The 27,208-nt window shown below is 48.6% G+C and overlaps 1 protein-coding gene across 3 annotated transcripts in view; it reads right to left on the bottom strand.

Annotated features, from left to right (window-relative positions):
- Positions 1-2,828: 2,828 nt before the first annotated feature.
- Positions 2,829-27,208, bottom strand: part of ACTA2 (actin alpha 2, smooth muscle) — a 347,847-nt gene continuing 323,467 nt past the window's right edge. For 2 of the 3 annotated variants that reach the window (XM_060186367.1, XM_007537192.3), the window contains exons 2-9: positions 26,641-26,796; positions 22,407-22,535; positions 21,733-21,843; positions 18,935-19,019; positions 17,814-17,975; positions 14,348-14,539; positions 11,028-11,209; positions 2,829-3,542 (exon numbers count right to left, since the gene is read on the bottom strand). In XM_060186367.1, coding sequence (XP_060042350.1) covers positions 3,399-3,542; positions 11,028-11,209; positions 14,348-14,539; positions 17,814-17,975; positions 18,935-19,019; positions 21,733-21,843; positions 22,407-22,529 — 999 coding nt within the window. In that variant the 5' untranslated portion in view covers positions 22,530-22,535; positions 26,641-26,796 and the 3' untranslated portion in view covers positions 2,829-3,398. Of the gene's footprint in view, positions 3,543-11,027; positions 11,210-14,347; positions 14,540-17,813; positions 17,976-18,934; positions 19,020-21,732; positions 21,844-22,406; positions 22,536-26,640; positions 26,798-27,208 lie in introns of all 3 variants that reach the window. The other variant, XM_060186320.1, reaches the window with a different exon arrangement.

The raw sequence follows: 27,208 nt of genomic DNA, 5'->3' as shown, positions 1-27,208 counted from the left end.
ACCACTACTCTCCAGTCTCTCGTCACAACGACATTGTCTCGCCCTCGTCCGGTGAGGGGTGTCTGAACTGTCCTCAAACTACGTACCGTGTGAACAGTGATGTTTGCCTTCTGCGTGGCATCTTTGTCAGTTTCTGTGTATTTTGAGTTTGTACTTTGGTGTAGAATTGCAGGTCAAAGGATAGTTTTTGGAGGTCCATCAAACTGCTTCCCATAGCAGCTGAATGATTTTACGTCCCTTCTAGCAATATGCAAGGCTTCTAGATTTCTCTAGATCCCCACCAATGTTCTTTTTAAACAACTGGGGCCATCCTAGTTGATGGAAGTGGCATTTCATTGACAAAAACCATGCATTACTAACCTCATTCTTTATTCCGTACTCAATTCATTCTTAACTTGCATTAAATCTTACTTCTGAGATCAGAGTCAATGGTGAAGGTGTCTGAGCCTTCAGGACCCTGCTCTCTTCAGTGATCTGTGGAGAAGCTGCCTTAGTCTCTGGGAGCAGCTGTTCCCAGAGAAAGAACACTTCTCTAATGCACGTTCAGAAGCTGGTTCTGGTTCGCCTGCTTTGGGCTTCTGGCCCTGCTTGTTTCGGACTCCTTTGAGACCACTCCAAGCTCTCTTTCTCTCCCCAACGGCGGACTCCTTCTGCTGTAACAGTGCTTCAGATATCACCTTTCTACCACAGACAGACATAGAAATGTGGTGGATTAAGGTGAGAGACTCCTCTGGCTATGGGAGCCCCCCTTCTCAGATATTCAAACACTGAAGGACAAAGTATATTCAGCTTGGGGTCTTCGAGGATGTTCGGCGGACTGAACAAGAGAGAAAAGACGAGCAAGGGCAGGGAAGGTAGCGCCCTGCGTCTGCATACCTTCTAGGCTTGGCGGACAGCAGCTGAAGCAGGCGGCACCTTTATGGTGTTTTTACTTTTGTTTTTAATATTTATTTTCCCTTTTGTTGCCCTTGTTTTACTGTTGTAGTTATTATTGTTGTTATTGATGTTGTTGTAGTTGGATAGGACAGAGAGAAATGGAGAGAGGAGGGAAAGACAGAGAGGGGGAGAGAAAGGCAGACACCTGCAGACCTGCTTCACCGCCTGTGAAGCGGCTCCCCTGCAGGTGGGGAGCCGGGGGCTCGAACCGGGATCCTTCATGCCGGTCCTTGTGCTTTGCACCACCTGCGCTTAACCCGCTGCGCTACCGCCGGCCTCCCTATGTTTTATTAAGGGAAAATCGGATCACTCATCCAAGTAGACAAGGTAGCAAAGTTTTTTCACACAGGGTCCTGAGAAGCAGGCGGGAGCTGGTGTATTTGCCACCCTGGCTGTGTGCATGGATGGGAGTGATGTTTGCGGACTAGTGTTCTCTCTCATCCTTTCTGGAGTGGGTAGGTCTCTGTATTTTTAGAGGCAGATATTGATCCAAAAAAGGGAAACGGGGCACCCGGTTCACAGTACTAGGTACAAGGACCACACAAGGATCTGGGTTTGAACCGCCGCTCCCCACCTGCAAGGAGGACACTTCACAAGCAGCAAAGCAGATCTGCAGGTGTCTCTATCTCTATTCCCTCCCCTCTAAATTTCTCTGTTTTTATCCAATAAATGGGGGGGGGGGCTGGCCTTCAGCAGCAGTGGATTTGTAGAGCTGGCACTAACCCCCAGCAACAATCCTGGAGGCAAAAAAAATAAATAAAAAGAAACACATCTAGTGACCCAGGTATGCAATGAGAGTTCAAAGTTGTATTTCTTACTGTTTCCTTTAAAAGGCAAAACAAACAAACAAACAATCTTATTTCTCCAGACACATTCAGCAGTCACAACTTCTTTTAAGATAAGGTTAAGCTCCATGTTAGGCATATGAAGAATTATATACCTGGGGCGGGGGGGGGAGTCGGGTGGTAGCGCAGCAGGTTAAGCGCAGGTGGTGCAAAGCGCAAGGACTGGCCTAAGGATCTCGGTTCAAAACCCCGACTCCCCACCTGCGCGGGGGCGGGGGTCGCTTCACAGGCGGTGAAGCAGGTCTGCAGGTGTCTCTCTCTCTCTCCTCTCTGCCTTTCCCTCTTCTCTCCATTTCTCTCTGTCCTATCCAACAACAATGACATCAATAACAATAATAACCACGACAACAATAAAATAACAAGGAGAACTAAAGGGGAAAAAATAGTCTCCAGGAGCAGTGGATTTGTGGTGCAGGAACTGAGCTCTAGAGGCAAAAGAAAAAAAGAGAATTATATACCTGTGCAGAAGTTTGTGGGCATGAACGTGTCTGTGTCTGCCCTCATGCAGGGCTGCGACTGCTGTTTGCCGGCAGGGTTAAGGCTGGTCTCGGTGCCTTCCTGACAAATCCACAGCTCCTGGCGGCCACTTCTCATCTTTTCTGTTTTTCTCCTTTTTATTCATAAGACTGAGAGAAATTGAGAGGAAGCGGAAGGATAGAGTGGGAGAGAGACAGACAAACTCCTATAGACCTGCTTCACAGCTTGTAGAGGTTGTCCCCACAGGTGGGGACTGGAATTTGAACCTGGGTCTTCAGGTCTTCACTCAAGGTAATACGTGGGCTCAACCAGATGCACCGCCGCTGCCCAAAGCCTTCTTCTATCTGGCCCTCAGCGTTCTGACTTCCCATAAAAATATCATGAGAGAGCAGAACTACGCAGTCACCCAGAAAGCTGTCAGCCCCTGTGAGTTGCCCAGCGGTCTGCTTTTTTTCGTTCTTACAGTTATGTCTTGTGAGTTGTGAAACTACTTGGGTTGTTTTTTTTCCCCTCCAGGGTTATCACTGGGGCTCGGTGCCGGCACTACAGATCCACTGCTCCTGGCAGACCTTTTTTTTTTTTTTCCACTTTATTGGATAGGACAGAAAAATTGAGAGGGCAGGGGGAGATGGAGAGAGGAAGAGAGACAGAGAGACACCTGCAGCCCAGCTTCACCACTTGTGAAACTCGCCCCTTTCAGGTGAGGAGCCAAGGGCTCAAACCCAGATCCACACACGGGTCTTTGAGCTTCTTACCGTAATGTGCACTACACTGGGTGCACCACCCCACCCCTTGATTTTTCTTTTTAATGTTTCCTTTTCTAAGGGACATACACTTCCTGCCTGTGGTCTAGCCTCAGCTGCACCACTAGAAGGTTCCACAATAAGGAATGAAGTTAACATGGTGAAATTAGGTGCTGAGCTTGGTACTGAGAAGAGGCCAAGGGGAGAGCTTACTGGTAACTTAGTTCAGATTTATTTTTAAAAAAAAGAAGAAGAAGAAGAAGAAAGAGACAAAGACAGAACACAGGGAATGCGTCGGAGCTGTGACTAGGAATGACTAGGAAGAGAACTGGAGGCCTTGCGCCAGGGCATTCTCAGCTGCCCTTCATCCAGGCCGGCCGGAAGCAGGACGGCGTCACTAGAAGCACTTGCGGTGCACAATGGAAGGCCCTGCCTCGTCGTACTCCTGCTTGCTGATCCACATCTGCTGGAAGGTGGACAGGGAGGCCAGGATGGAGCCGCCTATCCACACGGAGTACTTGCGCTCTGGAGGGGCGATGATCTGTGGGCCGGGAGGAGAGAGAAGAGCTGTCAGTCAGCGCCCTGGGAGGGCAACTGGGCATGGCGCCCTGGTCCTCGTCTCAGGAGCAGGGCCGAGGCTGGGGGGCGGCAGGCCAGTCCGGCTCTGAGGGCCGGGAGGTGAGACCAGTCCGGCCCTGAGGGCCGGGAGGTGAGGGGAGTCCGGCTCTGAGGGCCGGGAGGTGAGGGTGTCTGTTCACCCCACACTCCTGATACTATGGTCATTTAGTTAAAAATAAAGGGGGAATTGTTGTATGCTTCACATTGGTTTGGTCTCGCCCCCTCCCCGCCGCCTCTGGGAGATTGTGGCTTGGCCCTGCTAGTTTCGCCCGCCCCCGGCCTCCGGAGGAGCAGGATGCAGGACAGATCTGTGTGGTGATTAGTTTTAGGTTAGTTTCTGAATCATTGCTCCTGAATAAAGAAATACAGCTTCTCTGCCCCGCCGTGTGTCCACGCGTCTCTGTCTACCGCCGCGTAGCGAGCCCGGCCTGCTGGCGCCCCGAACTTGACGACACATCCAGCTCTGAAGAGTCAGCCTGAGCCCGTCTGCTTCCCCCGCTGCTGCCTCCACAGGAACCCGGAGCTTTCAAAGTGCTGCTGCTATTTTCAGCCTGTTCCTGCAGCAGCAGGAAGCTGCCCCAGATGCTGTGTGACCTTGTCTTCAGGGCTGACGTCCCTCTGACCTCTGCTAAGTTATGCCACAGAACTCAGTGCCACCAGCCAGTCAAGCTTTGGTTTTGCCAGAACTTAACTCTGCACGTGCTGTGCCGGGCGACATTCACCGACATGCTCTGTTTCACACTGAAGGACTCAGACCCTCTTCCTGTCTGCCTTCCTTCCTTCCTTCCTTCCTGCCTTCCTGCCTTCCTGCCTTTCTCTTTTCTACCAGGGTCGTTGCTGGAGCTCAGTGCTGGCACTAGGAATCCACTGTCCCTGTCAGCAGGGCCCATGCCCACTGGTGTGTGCCACCACTTGCCCCAGAGGGCAGCTTCCTCAGCAGTGATCAGGGCTGCAGGGCTCAGTCTCTCCCTCCCCCTCATCCTCTCTCTCCTCACTCTCTCTTCCTTTCTTTCCACCTGTTTCCTCTGTCTCTCACCCTCTATCAAAAAGAAATTTAAAAAATGGAAAGATGCTTTTCAGGAACAACAGAATACTAAGAAAAATAAATGACCATCGAGAGCTAGAGGGATACACAGAAACTGACCTCTCAGCCAGGTTTCCAAAGCCTTGTTTGTGGACTGACATGCCCATTGCCCTTTGTACCCAAGCATCTCAAATTTGGAGAGTCCAGGGGTAAAGGGTGGGACCCTGGCCTGCTGCCCCTGCTCCCTGCCTGCAGACCCAGTTCAGTCCCATTCCTCTGTTCTGGCCTGTCAGCTCTGGTGTGGTGAGTCAGGGCAGTTTCACCAGGACCAGTTCCGGGAAAATATTGATCTCAACAGGGTCAGGGGGCCAGGCAGTGGCACGCCCAGCTAAGCACACACATCGTACTAAGCGCAAGGACCCACGCAAGGATCTGGGTTCAAGCCTCTGGTCCTCACCTGCAGGGGGAAAGCTTCACAAGTGGTGAAGTAGGTCTGATGGCCTCTCTCTCTCTCTCTCTTTCTCTCTCTCTTTCTCCTCTGTCTTCCTCTCCCATCTCATTTATCTTTGTCTTGCCAAATAAAATGAAAAAAAAAAAAAAAACTAAAGAGAAAAAAGGCAAAAATGGCCACCAGGAGTAGTGAATGCCCACTGCCCACACCAAGCCCCAGTAACTGAAGGCAAAAACAAAGAGAAACGGGCAGGCGGTGGTGCAGTGGTTTAAGCACACATGGCACCAAGCACAAGGACCAGTGTAAGGATCCCAGTTTGATCCTCTGGCTCCCCACCTACAGGAGGTTGCTTCATAAGCAGTGAAACAGGTCTGCAGGAGTCTGTCTTTTTCTCCCCTTTCTGTCTTCCCCTCCTGTCTTGATTTCTCTCTGTCCTATCCAACAGCAACAACAGAAAGGAAAACAATAATAGTAACAGAAATGACAATAAACAACAAGGGTAACAAAATGAGTAACAGAATAGCCTCCAGGAGCAGTGGATTCTTAGTGAAGGCGCCAGGCCCTAGCGATAAAACTGGAGGCAAAGAGAGAGAGACAGACCGAGAGACAGAGAGACAGAGGGAAGGGAAGAAAGCATTCTTCAGAACATAATAGCTGAAAACTTTTCTAGACTAGACAACATCAAAGACATAAAGGTTGAAGAAGCCCAGAGGGTCCCAAACAGAATTAATCCAGACTTAAAGACTCCGACACATCATATTTAAAACTGAAAGAAATAAGGATAAAGAAAGGAACCTGAAGGCTGCAAGAGAAAAATAAAGAGTCACCTACAGAGTAAAACCCACAAGATTAGCAGCGGACTTCTCCACACAAACACTACAGGCCAGAAGAGAATGGCAAGATATCTATCGAGTGCTCAATGAGAAAGGCTTTCAACCAAGACTACTGTATCCTGCTAGACTGTCATTCAGACTAGATGGAGGCGTAAAAACCTTCTCAGACAAGCAACAGTTGAAAGAATCAACCATCACCAAGCCTGCCCTGAAAGAAGTTCTAAAAGGTCTCCTGTAAACAGTGAGACCACCATAAATTGGCCATATATCAGAACATTCTAAAACTCTAGAAGAATGGCATTAAAATATCTTAAATCTTTGCTGTCAATAAATGTCAATGGCCTGAATTCACCTATTAAAAGGCACAGAGTAGAAAGATGGATCAGAAAACACAACCCAACAATATGCTGTGTACAGGAAACCGTCTAACTCAACAAGACAAAAACAGACTAAAAGTGAAAGGATGGAAAACTATCATACAAGACAATGGCCCACAAAAAAGGACAGGAACAGCTATTCTCATATCTGACATGATAGAATTTAAAATAAATAAAATTTTAAAACATAGGGATGGGCACTACTTAATGCTCAGTGGATCAGTTAATCAAGAGGACTTAACAGTTATTAACGTCTATGTACCCAATGAGAAGCCATCTAAATACATCAAACATCTACTGAAAGAGCTACAGCAATATATTAACAGCAACACAGTCATAGTAGGGGACTTCAATACTCCACTCTCTCAACTTGACAGATCATCCAGGCAGAAAATCAATAAAGACATGAGGGAGCTAAATGAGGAGATAGATAAACTAGAACTATTGGACATTTTCAGAGCCATTCATCCAAGAAACTGGAATATACATTTTATTCAAGTCCACATGGGTCATTCTCAAGGATAGACCATATGTTAGGCCACAAAGACAGCATCAGCAAATTCAAGAGCATTGAAATCATCCCAAGCAACTTCTCAGACCACAGTGGAATTAAACTAACACTTAACAATCAACAAAAGATTAGTAATAGTCCCAAAATGTGGAAGCTCAACAGTGCACTACTTAACAACTACTGGGTCAAAGAGGAAATAAAGGAAAAATAAGAATGTTTCAAGAGTTCAATGAAAATAAAGACAGAAGCTATCAAAATATTTGGGACATAGCTAAGGTAGTACTGAGAGGGAAGTTCATAGCCATACAAGCACACATTAGGAAATAAGAAAAAGCACAAATAAACAGCCTGAGTGCACATCTTAAAGACCTAGAAGAAGAACAAAGGAACTATAAAACAACCAGAAGGACAGAAATAACTAAAGTTAGGGCAGAAATAAATAACTTTCAATATAACATACAAAAGATCAACAAAAGTAAATATTGGTTCTTCGAAAGAGTAAACAAAATTGACAAACCTTTAACCAGATAAGCAAAACAAAACAAAAAAGAGAGAGAGAAACATAAAATAAATTGATCATAAATGAAAAAGGAGACATCACAACAGACACCGCAGAAATTCAACATATCATGCGAGGCTTCTATGAACAACTATATGCCACCAAGCTAGAGAACCTGGAAGAAATGGACGATTTCCTAGATACCTACCAACTTCCAAAACTAAGGAAAGAGGAACTATGTAACATGAACAGGCCCATCACAGCTAATGAAATTAAAACAGCTATCAAAAACCTTCCCAAAAATAAAAGTCTTGGACCAGATGATTTTACAAATGAATTCTACAAAACCTTCAAAGAAGAACTAATACCTCTACTTTTAAAAGTCTTCCAGAAGAATAAAGACACTGGAATACTCCCTTCCAGCTTCTATGAAGCCAACACCATTCTGATACCAAAAGCAGACAGGGATTCAACTAAAAAAGAAAACTACAGACCAATATCTCTGAGGAACATAGATGCTAAAATATTGAACAAAATTCTAGCCAACCGGATACAGCAGTACATTAAAAAGATTTTTCATCATGACCAAGTGGGGTTTATCCCAGGAATGCGGAATGCAAGGCTGGTCTAATATATGTAAATCAATCTACATGATCCACAACATCAACAAAAGACCAAAAACCACATAGTCATATCAATAGATGCAGAGAGAGCCTTTGACAAAATACAATATCCCTTTATGATCAAGACACTACAAAACATGGGAATAGATGAAAAATTCCTGAAGATACTGAAATCTATATATAGCTAACCTACAGCCAACATCATACACAATGGTGAAAAACTGGAAGCATTTCCCCTCAGATCAGGCACTAGACAGGGCTGCCCACTATCACCATTACTATTCAACATAGTGTTGGAAGTTCTTGCCATAGCAATCTGGCAAAAGCAAGGAATTAAAGGCATACAGATTGGAAGAGAAGAAGTCAAACTCTCCCTATATGCAGATGACATGATAGTATATATAGAAAAATCTAAGGAACCCAGCAAGAAACTTTTGGAAATCATCAGGCAATACAGTAAGGTGTCAGCCTACAAAATTACTATGCAAAAGTCAGTGGCATTCCTGTATGCAAACACTAAGTTAGAAGTTGAAATCCAGAAATCAATTTATTTTACTATAGCAACAAAATCAATAAAATATCTAGGAATAAACCTAACCAAGGAAGTGAAATGTTGAATACTAAAAATGATGAGTCACTACTCAAGGAAATTGAAAAAAGACACAAAGAAGTGGAAAGATATTCCATGTTCATGGGTTGGAAGAATTAACATCATCAAAAGAAATATACTACCCAGAGCCATATACTAATTTAATGCTATCCCCATCAAGATCCCAAGCACATTTTTTAGGAGAATAAATAAAACGTGACAAATGTTTATCTGGAACCAGAAAAGACCCAGAATTGCCAAAACCATCTTGAGAAGAAAGAACAGAACTGGAGGCATCACACTCCCAGATCTCAAACTGTATTATAGGGCCATTGTCATCAAAACTGCTTGGTACTGGAACATGAACAGACACACTGACCAGTGGAATAGAATTGAGAGCCCAGAAGTGAGCTCCCACACCTATGGACATCTAATCTTTGACAAAGGGGCCCAGACTATTACATGGGGAAAGCAGAGTCTCTTCAACAAATGGTGTTGGAAACAATGGGTTGAAACATGCAGAAGAATGAAACTGAACCACTATATTTCACCAATTACAAAAGTAAATTCCAAGTTTATCAAGGACTTGGATATTAGACCAGAAACTCTCAGATACTTAGAGGGAAATATTGGCAGAACTCTTTTCTGTATAAACTTTAAATACATCTTCAATGAAACAAATCCAATTACAAAGAAGACTAAGGCAAGTATAAACCTATGGGACTACATGAAATTAAAAAGATTCTGCACAGTTAAAGAAACCACTACCAAAACCAAGAGACCCCTCACAAAATGGGAGAAGATCTTTACATGCCATACATCAGACAAGAGGCTAATAACCAGAATATATAAAGAGCTTGCCAAACTCAACAACAAGAAAACAAATAACCCCATCCAAAAATGGGGGGAGGACATGGGCAGAATATTCACCACAGAAGAGATCCAAAAAGCCAAGAAACATGAAAAAATGCTCCAAGTCTTTGATTGTCAGAGAAATGCAAATAAAGACAACAATGAGATATCACTTCACTCCTGTGAGAATGTAAGACATCAGAAAAGGTAACAGCAGCAAATTCTGGAAAGGTTGTGGGGTCAAAGGAACCCTCCTGCACTGCTGGTGGGAATGTAAATTGGTCCACCCCTGTGGAGAGCAGTCTGGAGACTCTCAGAAGGCTAGAAATGGACCTACCCTATGATCCTGCAATTCCCCTCCTGGGGATAGATCCTAAGGAACCCAACATACCCATCCAAAAAGATCTGTGTACACATATGATCTTAGCAGCACAATGTGTAATAGCCAAAACCTGGAAGCAACCCAGGTATCCAGCAACAGATGAGTGGCTGAGTAAGTTGTGGTCTATATACACAATGGAATACTACTCAGCTATAAAAAAATGATAACTTCACCTTTTTCAGCCAATCTTGGATGGACCTTGAAAAATTCATGTTAAGTGAAATAATTCAGAAACAGAAGGATGAATATGGGATGCTCTCACTCTCAAGCAGAAGTTGAAAAGGATCAGAAGAGAAAACACAAGTAGAACCTGAACTGGAATTGGCTTATTGCACCAAAGTCAAAGACTCTGGGTTGGGTGGTGGGGTGAGAAGGGGAGTGTACAGGTCCAAGAAGGATGACAGAGGACCTAGTGGGGTTTGTATTGTTATGTGGAAAACTGAGAAGTGTTATACGTGTACAAACTACTGCATTTACTGTCTAATGTAAAACATTAATTCCCCAATAAGGAAATTACAAAAAAAGAAAGGAAGTAATCAAGGAAGAAAAAAAGAAAGAGAGAAAGAAAGAAAGAAAGGAAGGAAGAAAGAAAGAAAGAAAGAAAGAAAGGAAGAAAGGAGAGAAGGAAGTCAGCATTTACGTGTAGACTAGCATCCAGAGGATCACCCGCGTTGACTGCGGAGTTCCCTTGACTGGGGCTTGGCACTCATGTAGCCCAGGTGTCTGGGCAGCTCAGGGTCTGGGTTCCCCCGTCCACGTGGAGGTTTTCCGTGCTGCTGAGCACTGGCATCAACAGGGGAGCCAGGGGGAGTAAAGAAGCAAACAGGAGAACTCCTGGGCCCTGAAAGTGGCCCCACGTGGCAGGAAAAGAGCACAGGCCACTTAGCCGACAGACCTGGAAGCAGTGATGCAGGTAGCTAGCTGGTGTGTGAATGTTGGCGCTCACTGTGCGGCCAGAGGCAGTGAAGAGAAACAGCTCTGTGCTTGTGCAGAGTCAGCACGGGGGAGCCCTGCTGACCTTGCCCGAGGAGGAGCTGACAATAAAAACCACTGGAGACCCAGTTTCACACCGTGATGCCACATCTGTCTCCCAGGTGAACCGACTTGTGGCTTGTCAAGCGCGGAGACTTGACAGCTTCACCGGCCGCCTAGCCGTCGGACCCTGGAGCACACGTGGCACGTGGCGGAGAGGAGGCTCGGACCAGCCCCTGGCGTGGGGGACGGGCTGCCCCCAACCCCCGGCAGGACTCAGCCTGGCCGGCCGCACCTTGATCTTCATGGTGCTGGGTGCCAGCGCCGTGATCTCCTTCTGCATCCGGTCGGCGATGCCTGGGTACATGGTGGTACCTCCCGACAGGACGTTGTTGGCGTATAGGTCCTTCCTGATGTCGATGTCACACTTCATGATGCTGTTGTAGGTGGTCTCGTGGATGCCCGCAGACTCCATGCCTGCAAAAGACACGTGGGGGCTGGTCTGCGGCTGGTGGGTGAGACGCATGAAGGCAGAAACCAGCAAGCAGACGCGCCCCCCACCCCTGCGCTGACACTGACAGGCCTAAGGGGCCGGGTGGTGGTGGTGCACCTGATTCACTGCGCAAGGAGCCGGGTTCAAGCCCCAGGTCCCCACCTGCAGGGGGGAAGCTTCACAAGTGGTGAAGCAGGGCTGCAGCTATCTCTCTGTCTCTCCCCTTCCATCTCCTCTCCTCCTCAATTTCTCTCTATTCTATAAAATAAAGTTAAACTTAAAAAATAAAAAGCTGGGGGGTGGGGTGGCAGTGTACCTGGTTAAGCACACACAGTATTAAGCACAAGGGCCCATGCAGGAGGGGTGGCAGTGTACCCGGTTAAGCGCACACAGTATTAAGCACAAGGGCCCATGCAGGAGGGGTGGCAGTGTACCCGGTTAAGCGCACACAGTATTAAGCACAAGGGCCCATGCAGGAGGGGTGGCAGTGTACCCGGTTAAGCGCACACAGTATTAAGCACAAGGGCCCATGCAGGAGGGGTGGCAGTGTACCCGGTTAAGCGCACACAGTATTAAGCACAAGGGCCCATGCAGGAGGGGTGGCAGTGTACCCGGTTAAGCGCACACAGTATTAAGCACAAGGGCCCATGCAGGAGGGGTGGCAGTGTACCCGGTTAAGCGCACACAGTATTAAGCACAAGGGCCCATGCAGGAGGGGTGGCAGTGTACCCGGTTAAGCGCACACAGTATTAAGCACAAGGGCCCATGCAGGAGGGGTGGCAGTGTACCCGGTTAAGCGCACACAGTATTAAGCACAAGGGCCCATGCAGGAGGGGTGGCAGTGTACCCGGTTAAGCGCACACAGTATTAAGCACAAGGGCCCATGCAGGTGGGGTGGCAGTGTACCCAGTTAAGCACACACAGTATTAAGCACAAGGGCCCATGCAGGAGAGGTGGCAGTGTACCCGGTTAAGCGCACACAGTATTAAGCACAAGGGCCCATGCAGGACCCAGTTTTGAGTCCCTGGGCTCTTCTCCTGCAGTGGGGGAAGGGAGGGTTCAAAAGAGTCTCTCTCCTTCTCTGCCTCCCCCTCTCCTCTCAATTTCTCTCTCTCCTATTCAATAAAATTTGGGGGAGAAGGCTACCAGGAGCAGTGGATTCATAGCGCCGGCACTGAACCCCAGTGATAACCTGAGGCAAAAACAAACAAATGAATGAATAAAATAAATAAAGTGATAGCCTGATAATCCACGAGGCGACCTCTCTGAGGGACCATATGTCTTTCTGTCTGTCCACTGATGATATCACTCAGCAGCATGTCTGGGTGAGGGAGGGCCCGAGCGTCACTTGCTGACTTTTAATAGACTCTCTGCCCCTCGCCTTTGCTTCACACTCGCTGCAGAGAATCCCAGGCAGTTTGTAAACCTCTGCCTTTGCTCACAACTCTCCCAAGTCCACCTTTGGGCACTGTTTTGTTCCCACTTCTCAAAGCTAAAGGATGCAGACTTGTTTAAAAAAGTCTTTCATATTCTTTGGATAAAGGCTTCTCCCTCTAATCTTTATAACATTATTGTTTGTATTTATTTACTGTATTTGATGGGAAATAGAGACACTGGGAGGGACAGGGGGAACAAGGGAGAGAGAGAGACACACACAATCCTACTTCACCACAAGCACCCCCCCCACACAGTGAGGACCAGGGCTTGAACCTGGGTTCCTTGATGTGATGGTTCAAGCTGCTGAAACATCACCAGGTCTCTAATAACTTTCTTGATTGAATTATTTCTTAATTTTTTTTATTTTAAAAAATAATTTTTTTCCCCCTGCTGGAACTTGCACATTTACAACCCCTCTGCTCCTAGTGGACTTTGGCTCCCTTTTCATTTCACCCCTCCCCCCCAACACCTGGGGCTCTAGTCAGGGAGTCCTGGGATCCCCACATGGACATGATGGGCCCAGGCCTCTCACAGACCCCTCTCTCTACCACCACTGGTCACTCCCCTCAGAAACGTCAGCACAAGCCTCCTGGGGCCTCTCCAGGACCTGCCCTCACTGCAGAGCAGCCATGGTGGGGACTCCCCGCTCTCTGAAGGGAGGCTGGGCAGCCTGCTCTGCCCCTCGAGGAAGACGGGTCCTGACATGAGAGCAGCCTAGAATGTTCCAGCTGCGACCAGGGACTGTGAGCTCAGACTGACAGGGACTCAGAGGCTCCTGTCATGAATATGGGCCCTAGATCAGACTGATGGGGCTCACAGTTAACACATGTCTCATGTGCTAAATGAGACACGGGCCCTGGGTCAGATGAATGGGGTTTACTGTTACTGGTATTTATGTACTTTCCTCGTGTTTGGGAGCTACTCTCTGCCATAATCCAGCTTTCTAGCCCTCTTTTCAGCTCTGACACAATCTTCCCAGACAAGACTTTTACTTCACCTACATATTAGCTGTTAGGCTCAGGCAAAAATGACTAAAGTCATGGGCCCCTTGGAACATACCTAAAACAGACTTCCTAAATTCTTCCCACACAAAGACCTGAATCTCTTACTCATTTAGGTTCCTGTTTATTAAACACTTTGTCCTGCTTTCTAGCTCACTGCTTTTCAACCACCAAGTTGCAGATGCTGCTATGACGCTATCCTGACCTCCCTGGGCAGATGCCCTCACCCGTGTGTCCTGGAGCCTCCCCTCCCCAGAGCCCTGCCCCACTAGGGACAGACAGAAACAGGCTGGGGGTGTGGGTCCACCTGCCAACACCCATGTCCAGTGGAGAAGCAATGACAGAAGCCACAACTCCCACCTTCTGCTCCCCATAAAGAATTTGGGTCCAGACTCCCAGAGGGATAAAGAACAGGAAAACTTCCAGTGGAGGGGATGGGACACGGAACTCTGGTGGTGGGAACTGTGTGAATTTGTACCCCTGTGATCTTACAATCTTGTTAATCATGATTAAATCACTAAGAAAAAAATGTTTAAGATACTCTCTCCCACTGTTTCAGAATCACTTTTGCCTTTGTGCCCCCTGCCACACGTCCCAGGTGCAGCAGGGTCCTGGTGACTGAGCACTGACAGGCAGGAGGAAGCTAGGTGCCCTCCCTGTCTGTGGAAAGCATCTGCTACCCACCGATGAAGGATGGTTGGAACAGGGTCTCTGGGCAGCGGAAGCGCTCATTCCCGATGGTGATCACCTGCCCGTCGGGAAGCTCGTAGCTCTTCTCCAGGGATGAGGAGGACGCGGCTGTGGCCATCTCATTCTCGAAGTCCAGAGCTACATAGCACAGCTTCTCCTTGATGTCCCGGACGATCTCACGTTCAGCTGTCAGTGGGGCACAAGTACAGGGGATCATACAGGGCAAGGGCTCCGCCATTCCTGCCTCAGTGTCCCTCACAACATATGGTCCCTCACAGAAATCTTTAAGTTCCTATCTCGGTAAGCTGGATCAATATGGTGATCAAACCTGCTTCAGTGTTTCACTCACAGTAGATCCTTAACAAACATGGCCTAGAAAATGCCTGACAGGAATAACAGGAACTTGCCTAAGAAAAACACAGGAGGGTGGGGGTATAGCATAATGGTTATGCTAAGACTTTCATGCTTGAGGGTCTCAAGTCTCAGGTTCAGTTCCCCACACCACCATAAGCCAGAGCTGAGCAGTGCTCTGGTAAAAAAGAAAAGAAAAGAAAAGAAAAGAAAAGAAAAGAAAAGAAAAGAAAAGAAAAGAAAAGAAAAGAAAAGAAAAAGAAAAACACAGGAGAAAACCCTTTGCACATGAACTTACATTTATTTTTGTAGAACCTGTTGGACATTAAGCCAGCCCCATGTTCCCCCCCTGCTCCATTGCTGATATTATGGCCTATTTACATGATCATTGTTTTGCCTGAAAGATCCCCACCCATTCCTTTGATCCATCTTCTTTCTACCTCGAGACCCACCCTGCCTGCAGAGTAACATTAATCCCGCCCGCTAAAACCCTAGCAACCGTTGCTGTGGAAGCTTTCTACCTTCCGCTCTTTCTTTTCTCCACCCCCTCTCCCAGCCATCTCCGTTCCCAACTTGCCACTTCTGGTTTTACCCTATAAATCCCACTTCTGTTCCTGGTTTCATTCTCTCCTCTTGTCTTTTCTCTCCTGCATCCCGACCTGGAAAAGGGCTGGCATGCAGAGTGGGAGGCAGCCATTGCGGTTTGGTGCCACATGGCTTAACCTGCTGTGCTCACACCTGTCTCTGGGCTTCCACCTGAATAAAGAATTGTATTACCATGCCGCCACAAGTCTCTGGTCCCATTCCCACGAAAGTAGCCTGGCATATTTTTGCAGAACCAACTAAATGAATGACTCTGTTCTGATTAGCTCCACAGAGTTTGCCATATTGGATATTTCAGAGGACCAGGAAGACTTAGACTGCTGCTGTCTCATGAAGGGGCCTGACCTGTTTGGCAACATCTCCAGATATATATTACTTGACTGAGGTAGAGTTTAGTTCACAAAATTTCCAGAAAGAGGCAGACCCTGGCTCAGAACTAGCACATGCTCAGAAGGGCCCAGGGGGGCCAGTGGAGGAAGGAGCACTGGGAGCAGCAGGCAGGCGTCTGAAGACTCTCGCACGTGCTCCTTCTAAGCCTTCATATTCCACAGGGTCCCCTGGAACCTTGTGGAGATGCCTTGAAATCTTTGTGGAGAGCCAAGGAGGAACAGAACTAACCCAAATCCCAAGCCTAGAGAAGATACTGCTTATTGCCTACAGACTTCATACCTAGCATCTAGAAACACCTCAGGCATGTCTGGGTGTTGGGAAATTGTGAGGAGCCTCACAAAGCACCCTGCATTGTTCTGCCTCCAGGAGCCTGGCATAAAACATAAATCCACCTCCTTAAATTCTTCCTTAAAACATAAATCCACCTCCCCCTGCTCCACCCTGCATTCCTGTTATTATGGCCTATCTACATAATCATGGTTTTGCCTGAAAGATCCCCACCCATTCCATCCCTTTGATCTATCTTATTTCTACCCTCAAGACCCTCCCTGCCTGCTGGGTATCATTAATCCTACCTGTTAAAACCCTCCCAACAGTTGCTAAGGAAGTTCCTACCTTTCCAGTCCCCTTTGACATTTCTCTGCCCCTTTCCTAGCCATTTTTGTTTCTGACTTGCCACCTCCAGGTCCAACTTTTAAAAGCCTCAGATCTCTGATCAGTAAAGATACTGTATTGTCTCACCACCATGATTCTGTTCCTCCCTCACATCGCTGAGTGAGTAGAAGCCCAGGCTGGCTCCGGTAGAGTTTTCTCCAACCCAGAGAGAACGTGCCTGGGAAGAGGCACCCCCACGCTAGCCTTGCATCTGGGAACATAAGCATTTGAACAATGCCAAGTCGGTGAGTGGAGGACAGGCAGCTGAAGCCACAAACACTGGGGATACCCAGTGTTTCTACCAACCAGTGACTCTGCTTCTGGTGGGTTGAGACCCAGGGATATCACAGAGTCTGAAGACAATGTCCCATGGCCGTCTGGCTTGGTGTAGACACTAGCTAAGGTTTACTGGCTTCCTGGACTTGCCCATGCCAGACATTTCAGAGAAATATGGAAGTGCTCTATGAGAGGGAACCCATGCCCATGCACCATTTTACAGATCAAGAGACCAGGGCTCAGTGAGGGTGGGTCAGTCATCCAAGGTCACACAACCAGTGAGTGGTGAACCTGGGACCCGAGAGTTAGCTAAATGTCTCTGAAGAATACCAATCACTGTGGTCTTGGAGGTGGTGCAGTGGACAAAGCATTGGACTCTCAAGCAAGAGGTCCCAAGTTCAATCCCTGGCAGCGCAGGTACCAGAGTGATGTCGGGTTCTTTCTCTCTCCTCTGACCTTTCTAATTAATAAATAAATAAAATCAGTGAAGAAGAAGAACAAGAAGAAGAAGGAGGAGGAGGAGGAGGAGGAGAAAATGGAGAATTCCAATCACATGTCACATTATCTTATCTCTTTATTTGTGAACAAAAAGAATTAGGGGCCAGGCAGTGGTGCTTGACCTGGTTAAATGCACACATTACAGTTCAATTTCTCTGTCTCTACTAAATAAATACTTAAAAGAATAAAATAAAATAAATTTCAAAAATGCTCAAAGAACTTAACTTTGAGTGGCATATCATACTAGGACAGTATAACTGTCTTGCTCAAGGACACAGTAGATTTATTTGGCAACATCAGGTTTTTATTTATTTATTTTCTTTCCCTTTTGTTGCCCTTGTTGTTTTATTGTTGTACTTATTGTTGTTGTTGCTGTCATTGTTGGATTGGACAGAGAGAAATGGAGAGAGGAGGAGAAGACAGAGGGGGAGAGAAAGACAGACACCTGCAGACCTGCTTCACCGCCTGTGAAGCGACTCCCCTGCAGGTGGGGAGCTAGGGACTTGAACCAAGATCCCTACGCCAGTGCTTGAGCTTTGCACCATGTGCACTCAACCCACTGTGCTACCTCCCAGCCCCCAGCACTGACGTCTCTGAGGCTCCCTCCCACCATAGCCTGAGAGAGTCGTCCGGGTGCTGAAAGTCATCGTGAAGAAGACACTCAGCACCTGCTCCCCACGGGTCTCACCTGTGGTCACAAAAGAATAGCCCCGCTCGGTCAGGATCTTCATGAGGTAGTCGGTGAGATCTCGGCCAGCCAGGTCAAGGCGCATGATGGCGTGGGGCAGGGCATAGCCCTCATAGATGGGCACATTGTGGGTGACGCCATCTCCAGAGTCCAGCACGATGCCTGGGAACAGGTAGGCAAGATGAGCCTCCACCCTAGTGCTGCTCTGACTGACAGCCATTGCCAGCCACTTGCTGGAAAGGAAGGGAAGGAATCCCTTGACAGGATAGGTGAGGTGGGCATGGCCGAGGGAAGACAGAAAGGAAAGGAAAGGAAGAAGCAGAGGCGAGAAACAATAGAAAGGGCCTGGCTACACACAAGACAGAAGTCAGGTCTTACTTCTTTTGTTTCGTTGTTTTCTGCCTCCAGGGTATTACTGGGGCTGGGTGCCAGCACTATGAACCCACTGCTCCTGCCAACTCTTTCTCGGTTTTATTGGACAGGACAGAGAGAAAATGAGAGAGGAGGGGGTGGTAGAGAGAGGGGGGGGAGAGACACCTACAGAACTGCTTCATCACTTGTGAAGTGATCCCCATGCCCGGTGGGGAGCCGGGGCTAGAACTTGGGTCCTTGCCCTTAGTACTGGGTGTGCCACGCACTGCCCGGCCCCCAAAGTCTTACTTTTTAAGGTGAAAAGAACTTCCAGGACAAGAGTCAGCTCCACCAGTCATAATGAACCCCCAGTCCACCACAAGCCACAAGTACACACACACACACACACACACACTCACACACATGTACACACACACTCACACACTCACACACACACACCACCACACACACATGTACACACACTCACACACATTCACACACACTCACACACTCACACATACAGACACTCACACACACACTCATACACACATACACTCACACTCATACACACACACTCACACATACACACACTCACACATGTACACATACATGTACTCACACACTCACACACACACACGCTCACACACACACTCACACACACACTCAGACTCACACACACACTCACACAGTCACACACACACACTCACTCACTCACACCCCGCCACACAGGGTGTCCCCTCCTGAGCTCCGTCTCCCTCCTGGCCGCCTACCTGTTGTGCGCCCCGAGGCATAGAGGGACAGCACTGCCTGGATGGCCACGTACATGGCAGGGACATTGAACGTCTCAAACATGATCTGCAAGCAACCCACAGGGCTGAGTTAGTGATGCTCACGCCTTCTCGAGAACAGCCTCTTGGGGGCCCAGCGGTGATGCTCCCGGTCAGGTACACATAGTACCAAGCACAAGCACCCTGAGTGTCAAAGGACGGGCTGACTGCTCAGCCAGAGCAGGCGCTGACTGACTGACCGACCCTGGGTGCCAGGGGGTGTGTGCAGACAGACGCCTGGTCTGCTGGTGAGCAGGCTGACTCGGCCTGGAAGGTCTTGGACTTCAGGCAGTAACAGTGATGACATGGATTATAGCTGTTTTCTGGGTATGTGATAAGGACAAATAAACCAGAAAGAGAAGGATGAAGATGGGATGATCTCACTCACAGACAGAAGCTGAGAAATAAGGACAGAAGGGGGCACAGCAGAACTTGGCATGGAGCTGGTGTATTGCACCAAAGTCAAAGACTCTGGAGGGGGGGAAGAAGGGTTCAGGTCCTAGAACAAGATGGCAGAGGAGGACCCAGTGGGGGTTGAATTGTTATGTGGAAACCTGGGAAATGTTACCCATGTACCAACAACTGTATTTTACTGTTGACTATAAACCATTAATCCCCCAATAAGAAAAAAAAATAGGATAAATAAAACAATAACTAGTAAATGAAGCCTAACCCTAACCCCAGCCCTATCCCTAAAGATACATGGTATCTTTGACATTATTAATTTCACATTTTACTAATCAATCTTACTAATTATTAAATCAATATTTGCCTTATTAATTTTCACATGTAAGTCTTTGCCTTACTTCTATTTCTTTAGAAATGACTGATAGCAATACAGTTCCCAACTCATAGGGAGAAACTGGAACTCGGGTTCCTCAAGTCACACCACTGAGGAGGGGTAGAACCAGTTGTTTATTGTTATTATTGTTGTTTTGTATTTATTTATTCGATAGAGACAGCCAGAGATCAAGAAGGGAAGAGGTGATAGAGAGGGAGAGAGACAGAGAGACACCTGCAGCCCTGCTTCACTACTCGCAAAGCTTTCCCCCTACTGGGGGCTTGAACCCAGATCCTTGTGCACAGTATTATGTTTGCTCAACCAGGTACACCACCACCTGGCCCCAAAGCCAGTTGTTAAACCTAGAACAGCTCTGATACCTGGAAAGGAATGTCTGAGTGCATTTTTTAAATGATTTCTCCTTAAAAGTTGCTCCCACAGCAAATGACCTTTTCCATCCAGTCTTTGCCCTTTGTCCTTTGTCCTTTGCCCTTGCAGGTCAGAGGGGAAGAGCCCACAGTCAGGAGAAGGTGACCATGATGATGTCCCTTCCTCCCTACCCACCTCCCCTCCCCCCAGCCACTCCTATGGCTGCCAGGATGTGGTCAGCCTATCTGAGGAAGGTTGGGTGGGTGTTCTCTCTGCTGTCCTGCCCTTATGCAGTGGTAGAGGTAGCGCAGTGGGTAGAGTACACTCCACATCTGTGTGAGGCCCCAGGCCCGGTCCCCAGCACCCCATATGCCAGAGCAGAGTTTCGGTTCCCTTTCTTGCACATGCATGTAATTGATAAATCCTGAAACAAGTCTCAAGTCTTTTTTTTTTTTTTTCGCCTTCAGGATTACTGCTGGGGCTCAGTGCCAGCACTATGAATCTGTCACTCCTAGCAGCCATCTCCACCACCACCCCCGCTGTGGGACTATGTGTAAGCTTGATAGAGCTTAGGGAAAACTCCCCCATCATTGGATGGAGGTCTGGGAAAGACACCCCCTTGTTAGTCTCTCTCACCGAGATGAGCAAAAGGGAAAAACAGTCTCTCAGACTCAGTTCTCCCTTTTCAGACTCTCAAGCCCACAGAGATCTCACTGCCTCCCCCACTAACTGCAGGCCACATGGCTGCCTGCCTTAAGGTTCATTCAAAGTTCACAGTCACCCAGAATTCACACAATTACCTCATTTTCGATCAATAGAGAAAGCATACTCCATCAAACACCTCTCTGACATCAGTCAGTGAAACTCCAAACTTTATTTCCTTATAGCCTTCTGATAACTACCATGCTCTGTTTATCTTCTCTCTGTCTCACCCTGCTGGTTTAACCCCTATGTTTCTCTCAAATACCTTTGGATAATTAAGTTACTTGCATCATGGAGAATAATTGTCTTGACCTTTATGTATCTCATCAATTTCTGTCATACCAGCCCCCTACCATAGGGGCAAGCTGACCTTTAAGAAACCTTTAATTTCTGACATATGTGAAAAATGTTCTTTGGTTCTCTATTTAAACCCATGTCCATCTGCCATTAAATGAGAGTGTCCTAATTCTCCCCAGTGTCTCTTGCCTATATCATGTCTCTTGCCTATATCATTGTCATCTCTTGAAGGAGTGAGGGAGAACTGGTCATTTGCCTTCCTGGCTGAGAGCTAACCCACATGAGCTCCAGAACCCTCCCACTTTTTTTTTAATTTGATAAGACAAATAGAGACCAAGAGGGGAGAGGGAGAGGAAGGGTGAGAGGGAGAGGGAGAAGGAGAGAGAGAGAGAGAAAGAGAAGCAGAGAGACTCTTTCAACCCTGCTGCATCATCTTGAAGTGCCCCCCCTGAAGGTGGCTTGACCCTGGGTCCTTGAGCGGGTCCTCCAGCTTCTACCCTGTGCGCTTGACAGGGGGCCCCACCACCCAGCCCTGGAGACAAGGCTTTTTCCTGACTCTGCACTGTGCTGCACTGGGAAGATGGGTCCTCACCTGGGTCATCTTCTCCCGGTTGGCCTTGGGGTTCAGGGGCGCCTCAGTGAGCAGGGTCGGATGTTCCTCAGGAGCTACGCGGAGCTCGTTGTAGAAGGAGTGGTGCCAGATCTAGCAGGGCCGGGAAGACAGGCAGCTGATGTCCGGGGCCACTGCACGCCCTCCCAGGACAGCTCCTGGCCCCAGCACCGGGAGAAGTGCAGCCTGGTGTCCAGGCCGGGCTAGGCACCGGACACTCAACCCTGCCCCAAGGATTCCCGCAGACTAAGGACGTGGGTGCTGGGGCTAGAACTGGGCTCAGCTATCAGCTTCATCTCTGCTGGCCACAGATGTCCAGGTGGACGGAGGCCCCATCAGCCCCAGTGTCACCATCCGTGACATGGGGATTATCAGTACGCAGGGGGGTGGGGAGAGGGAAACTTCACGAGTGGTGAAGCAGGGCTGTGGGTGTCTCTCTGTCTCTCTTCCTCTCTGCCTCCCCTTCCCTCTTTATTTCTGGGTGTCTCTCCCCAGTAAATAAATAAGGATAGTAAGAATAAAATACAGTTAAACAAGGAGGTTTTGTGTGGAAGAGACACGTCATGATTTCTCTCCAGTTAACGACGGTCGGGAGCAGACGAAGGGGAGTATATGGGAACCGGCTGGGCCGTGAGCACAGCAAGCAGGCCGCCTACCTTCTCCATGTCGTCCCAGTTGGTGATGATGCCGTGTTCTATGGGGTACTTGAGGGTCAGGATGCCCCGTTTGCTCTGCGCCTCATCGCCCACATAGCTGTCTTTCTGTCCCATTCCCACCATCACCCCCTGGAAAGATTCAATGGGCGCTGGGTCAGACTCTGTGGCCACTCAGGAGCTGGTTCCAACACAAGCATGAGAGGTTAGTCAGACGGCTGCGGACAAGCGGACAGTTCCTTCTGGGTATCAGCAACAGCAGACTGGGTGGAAGGGGTGCTGTGCCCTTAGGAGACATTGCTGGGGGGGGGGACCAGGTACAGACTGCATAATACTCAGCACAGGGACCCACACAAAGATCTGGGTTCAAGCCCGGGCTCCCCACCTGCAAGGGGGAAAGCTTCACAGCGGTGAAGCAAGGCTGCAGGCGTCTCTCTGTCTCTCTCTTTCTCTATCTCCCCCTCCTCTCTCAGTTTTTTCTCTGTACCTATCTAATGAAATGGAAAAAAAATGGCTCCAGGAACAAGTGGATTCGTAGTGCTGGCACCAAGCCCCAGGGATAACCCTGGAAATAAAAAAAATAAAAAAAAAAAGAAGAAGAAGAAAAAGAGGGAACATTGCTCAGTCATTGGGAAGGAGCTCAGATCAGCTTCTAGATCTCAGAGGACCTGGAGGCTAAGGTGGCTTCACCTTTGTGCTGTGACAGAGGGTGGTTGCACCTTGCGTGACGCTGCTCAAAGGAAGTATTTTCTGAGCAGATGTACAAACATCTACACATGTACAAACATCCACGCACTCTGCCCCTTAGAGACACAGTAAACTCTCTGTTCAAGCAGCCACCCGGCCATGAATACATGGCTTCCATTTTCTGACCACTATGGGCAGAAGCGCTGCATCTGCAAATGCTGTGAGGTGCTTGAATCACAGCGGGTAGATTCATGCCAGTCAAGGTTATGACATTTGACTAAGCGAGTCAGATAAACACCTTCTTTTTTCTTTCTTTCTTTCTTTCTTTCTTTCTTTCTTTCTTTCTTTCTTTCTTTTACCAGTTACAAAAAGTTAAAAAAAACACGTGTGTGGGGAGGATATTTCTCATTGCCAGAATGGGATTATGTTGGGGTGATAGCCCCTAAGGCGCTGGTGTCCAGTAGGCCGCTACCAGCCCATTGCAGTGGACTACGGGCTGAGGGCCTCCCTGCACACAGATCAGCCGAAGGCCTGTTCAGGATGGGGATCTGTGCACGTGTGCTCCTGTGGGACCTGCCAGACTGCCAGCTGCAGGGATCCACGGAGCACGTGTCTGAGGCGAGGGGACACAGATGTCAATGTCTCTGTTTCCACGGAGCACGTGTCTGAGGCGAGGGGACATGGACGTCAATGTCTTCGTTCCCAGGGAGTATGTGTCTGAGGGAGGGGACACAGATGTCAACATCTCCATTCCCACAGAGCACATGTCTGAGGCGAGGGGACACGGACGTCAGCGTCTCCGTTCCCATGGAGCACGTGTCTGAGGCGAGGGGACACAGATTGTCAACATCTCCATTCCCACAGAGCATATGTCTGAGGTGAGGGGACACGGATGTCAACGTCTCCATTTCCACAGAGCACGTGTCTGAGAGAGGGGACATGGACATCAATATCTCTGTTTCCACAGAGCACATGTCTGAGGCAAGGGGACAAGGACATCAATGTCTACATTTCCACAGAGCATGTGTCTGAGCTGAGGGGACAAGGACGTCAATGTCTCCATTTCCACAGAGCATGTGTCCTGAGGTGAGGGGACATAGACGTCAATGTCTCTGTTTCCACAGAGCACATGTCTGAGGCAAGGGGACAAGGACATCAATGTCTACATTTCCACAGAGCATGTGTCTGAGCTGAGGGGACAAGGACGTCAATGTCTCCATTTCCACAGAGCATGTGTCTGAGGGTGAGGAGACATGGACGTCAATGTCTCTGTTTCCACAGAGCACGTGTCTGAGGCAAGGGGACACGGATATCAACGTCTCCATTTCCACAGAGCACATGTCTGAGGTGAGGGGACATGGACGTCAATGTCTCTGTTTCCACAGAGCATGTGTCTGAGGCGAGGGGACACGGATGTCAGCGTCTCCATTTCCACAGAGCACGTGTCTGAGGTGTGGGGACATGGACGTCAATGGTCTCCATTTCCACAGAGCATGTGTCTCAGGCGAGGGGACATGGACGTCAATGTCTCCATTTCCACAGAGCACGTGTCTGAGGTGAGGGGGACATGGATGTCAATGTCTCCATTTCCACAGAGCACGTATCTGAGGTGAGGGGACACAGATGTCAATGTCTCTGTTTCCACAGAGCACGTTGTCTGAAGGCAAGGGACATGGATGTCAATGTCTCCATTTCTACAGAGCATGTGTCTGAGGCGAGGGGGACATGGACGTCAAATGTCTCCATTTCCACAGAGCACGTGTCTGAGGTGAGGGGACATGGACGTCAATGTCTCCGTTTCCACAGAGCATGTGTCTGAGGTGAGGGGACACAGATGTCAATGTCTCTGTTTCCACAGAGCACGTGTCTGAGGCAAGGGGACATGGACGTCAATCTCTCCATTTCCACAGAACATGTGTCTGAGGCGAGGGGATATGGACGTCAACATCTCGTTTCCACCACGCAGCTACTTTCAGTACGCGCCATGTCTTGTGAGATCACCACAGGGCTGCCCGGATATGTTTCCCTGACAGAATCACCACGCAGAGCCGTGCGTAGCAGCAGTGCTGCCTCTTACCTAGTGTGGGCTCCTTGGAGTCAGTGTTTCCTTCCTTCCAAAGAGAAACACGGCATCGGGTAACGCACAAGTACCGTTTTTTGCCTCCAGGCCGGCACTACGAATCCACTGTTCCTGGAGGCCATTTTTTCCCCATTTTTGGATAGAACAGAGAGAAATTGAGAGAGGAGGGGAGATAGAGACGGAGAGAGACAGACACCAGCAGACCTACCTCACCATTTGTGAAGCTTCCCCTTCTGCAGGTGAGGTTTTAGGGGTTTGAACCTGGACCCTGTGCAGATCCTTGTGCCTCGACACTGTATGTGCTTAACCCACCGCACCACCCCAGCCCCTCAGAAACACTTCTGACGCCGAAGATCACAGTTATTGTATTTAGAGCACAAACAACAAATGAGCTCGGGCCATTCTCACTAGTTGTTTGTGGTCTAAATACAGTAACTGTGATCTTCACCAACAGAGTGTAAGCAGGTCTGCAGGTGTCTGTCTTTCTCTCCCCCTCTCTGTCTTCCCCTCCTCTCTCAACTTCTCTCTGTCCTATCTGGCAATAACAATAATAATAACAACAACAGGGAATTGGGCAGTAGCACAGAGGGTTAAGCACATGTGGCACGAAGCCCGAGGATCCACGTAAGGATCCTGGTTCAAGCCCTCCGGCTCCCCACCTGCAAGGGAGTCGCTTCACAGGTGGTGAAGCAGGTCTGCAGGTGTCTGTCTTTCTCTCCACCTTTCTGTCTTCCCCTCCTCTCTCCATTTCTCTCTTTCCTATCCCAACAACAATGACAACAAACAATAATAATAAAAAACAAGGGCAACGAAAGGGAAATAAATAAATATAAAAAATTAAATAATAGGGAGTCGGGCTGTAGCACAGCGGGTTAAGCGCAGGTGGCACAAAGCACAAGGACCGGCATAAGGATCCCAGTTAGAACCCCGGCTCCCCACCTGCAGGGGAGTCGCTTCCCAGGCGGGTGAAGCCAGGTCTGCAGGTGTCTGTCTTTCTCTCCTCCTCTCTGTCTTCCCCTCCTCTCTCCATTTCTCTCTGTCCTATCTAACAACGACAACAACAATAATAACTACAACAATAAAACAAGGGCAACAAAAGGATAAATAAATAAAATTTTAAAAAATTAAATAATAATGATAACAACAACAAGGACAACAAATGTGGGAAAAAATAGCTCCAAAGAGTAGTGGATTCATAGTGCAGGCACTGAGCCCCAGTGACAACCCTGGAGGCATAAAAAAAAAAAAAAAAAAGGACAAAAGGAAAGGGAAGGAAACGGGCCAGCCTTCCAAACCTACCAGACACCACAGCAGCTGCCCTGTGTCTGAGTGACAATTGGCAGTTGGCCTCATCACAGCTCCCTCCCTTTCCCGAGACCCACAGACTCTCTGTGGACGCCCAGGGACATGGAGACATAGCAGCACCCAGTGTCACTTGCGAGTCTCTGTCCAGGTGTGACCTCGGCTCACCTGGTGTCTGGGGCGGCCCACGATGGATGGGAACACGGCCCTGGGAGCGTCGTCCCCCGCGAAGCCGGCCTTGCAGAGCCCAGAGCCATTGTCACACACCAGGGCGGTGCTGTCCTCCTCCTCACAACATCCTGCCTGTGGCGACTTCCAAGCGTCCTGCAGAGAACAACAAGCAGGAAAACCCCACTGAGGGGCACGGCTCCGCGCGTCTCCCTAGCCACCCTGGGCTGAGCTGGACGCCTCTCACTCTGCAGGCAGGCTCGAAGACCCCCCCAGCTGGTGCAGTATTTTGAATATATATTTAATGTATTCTTTTACTATTGGATAGAGACAGGGAGAAATTGAGACAGGAGGGGAAGTAGAGAGGACACCGACAGTCCAGCTTTGCCACTCACAAAGCTCTCCTTGCCAGATGGAAACCAGCGGCTCAAACCCAAGTCGAGCGCTTGACCAGGTGCCACTGCCCGGACCTGATAATTCAGTATTGATCTCACAGAATGTTAAAGTATGGGGGCTGGGCGGTGGCGCAAAAGCACGTGGCGCAAGCGCAAGGACCGGCATAAGGATC

The sequence above is a fragment of the Erinaceus europaeus genome, chromosome 1 (genome assembly GCF_950295315.1).
Source record: "Erinaceus europaeus chromosome 1, mEriEur2.1, whole genome shotgun sequence".
Lineage (NCBI taxonomy): Eukaryota > Metazoa > Chordata > Mammalia > Eulipotyphla > Erinaceidae > Erinaceus > Erinaceus europaeus.
This window is presented reverse-complemented; position numbering and strand designations above follow the sequence as displayed.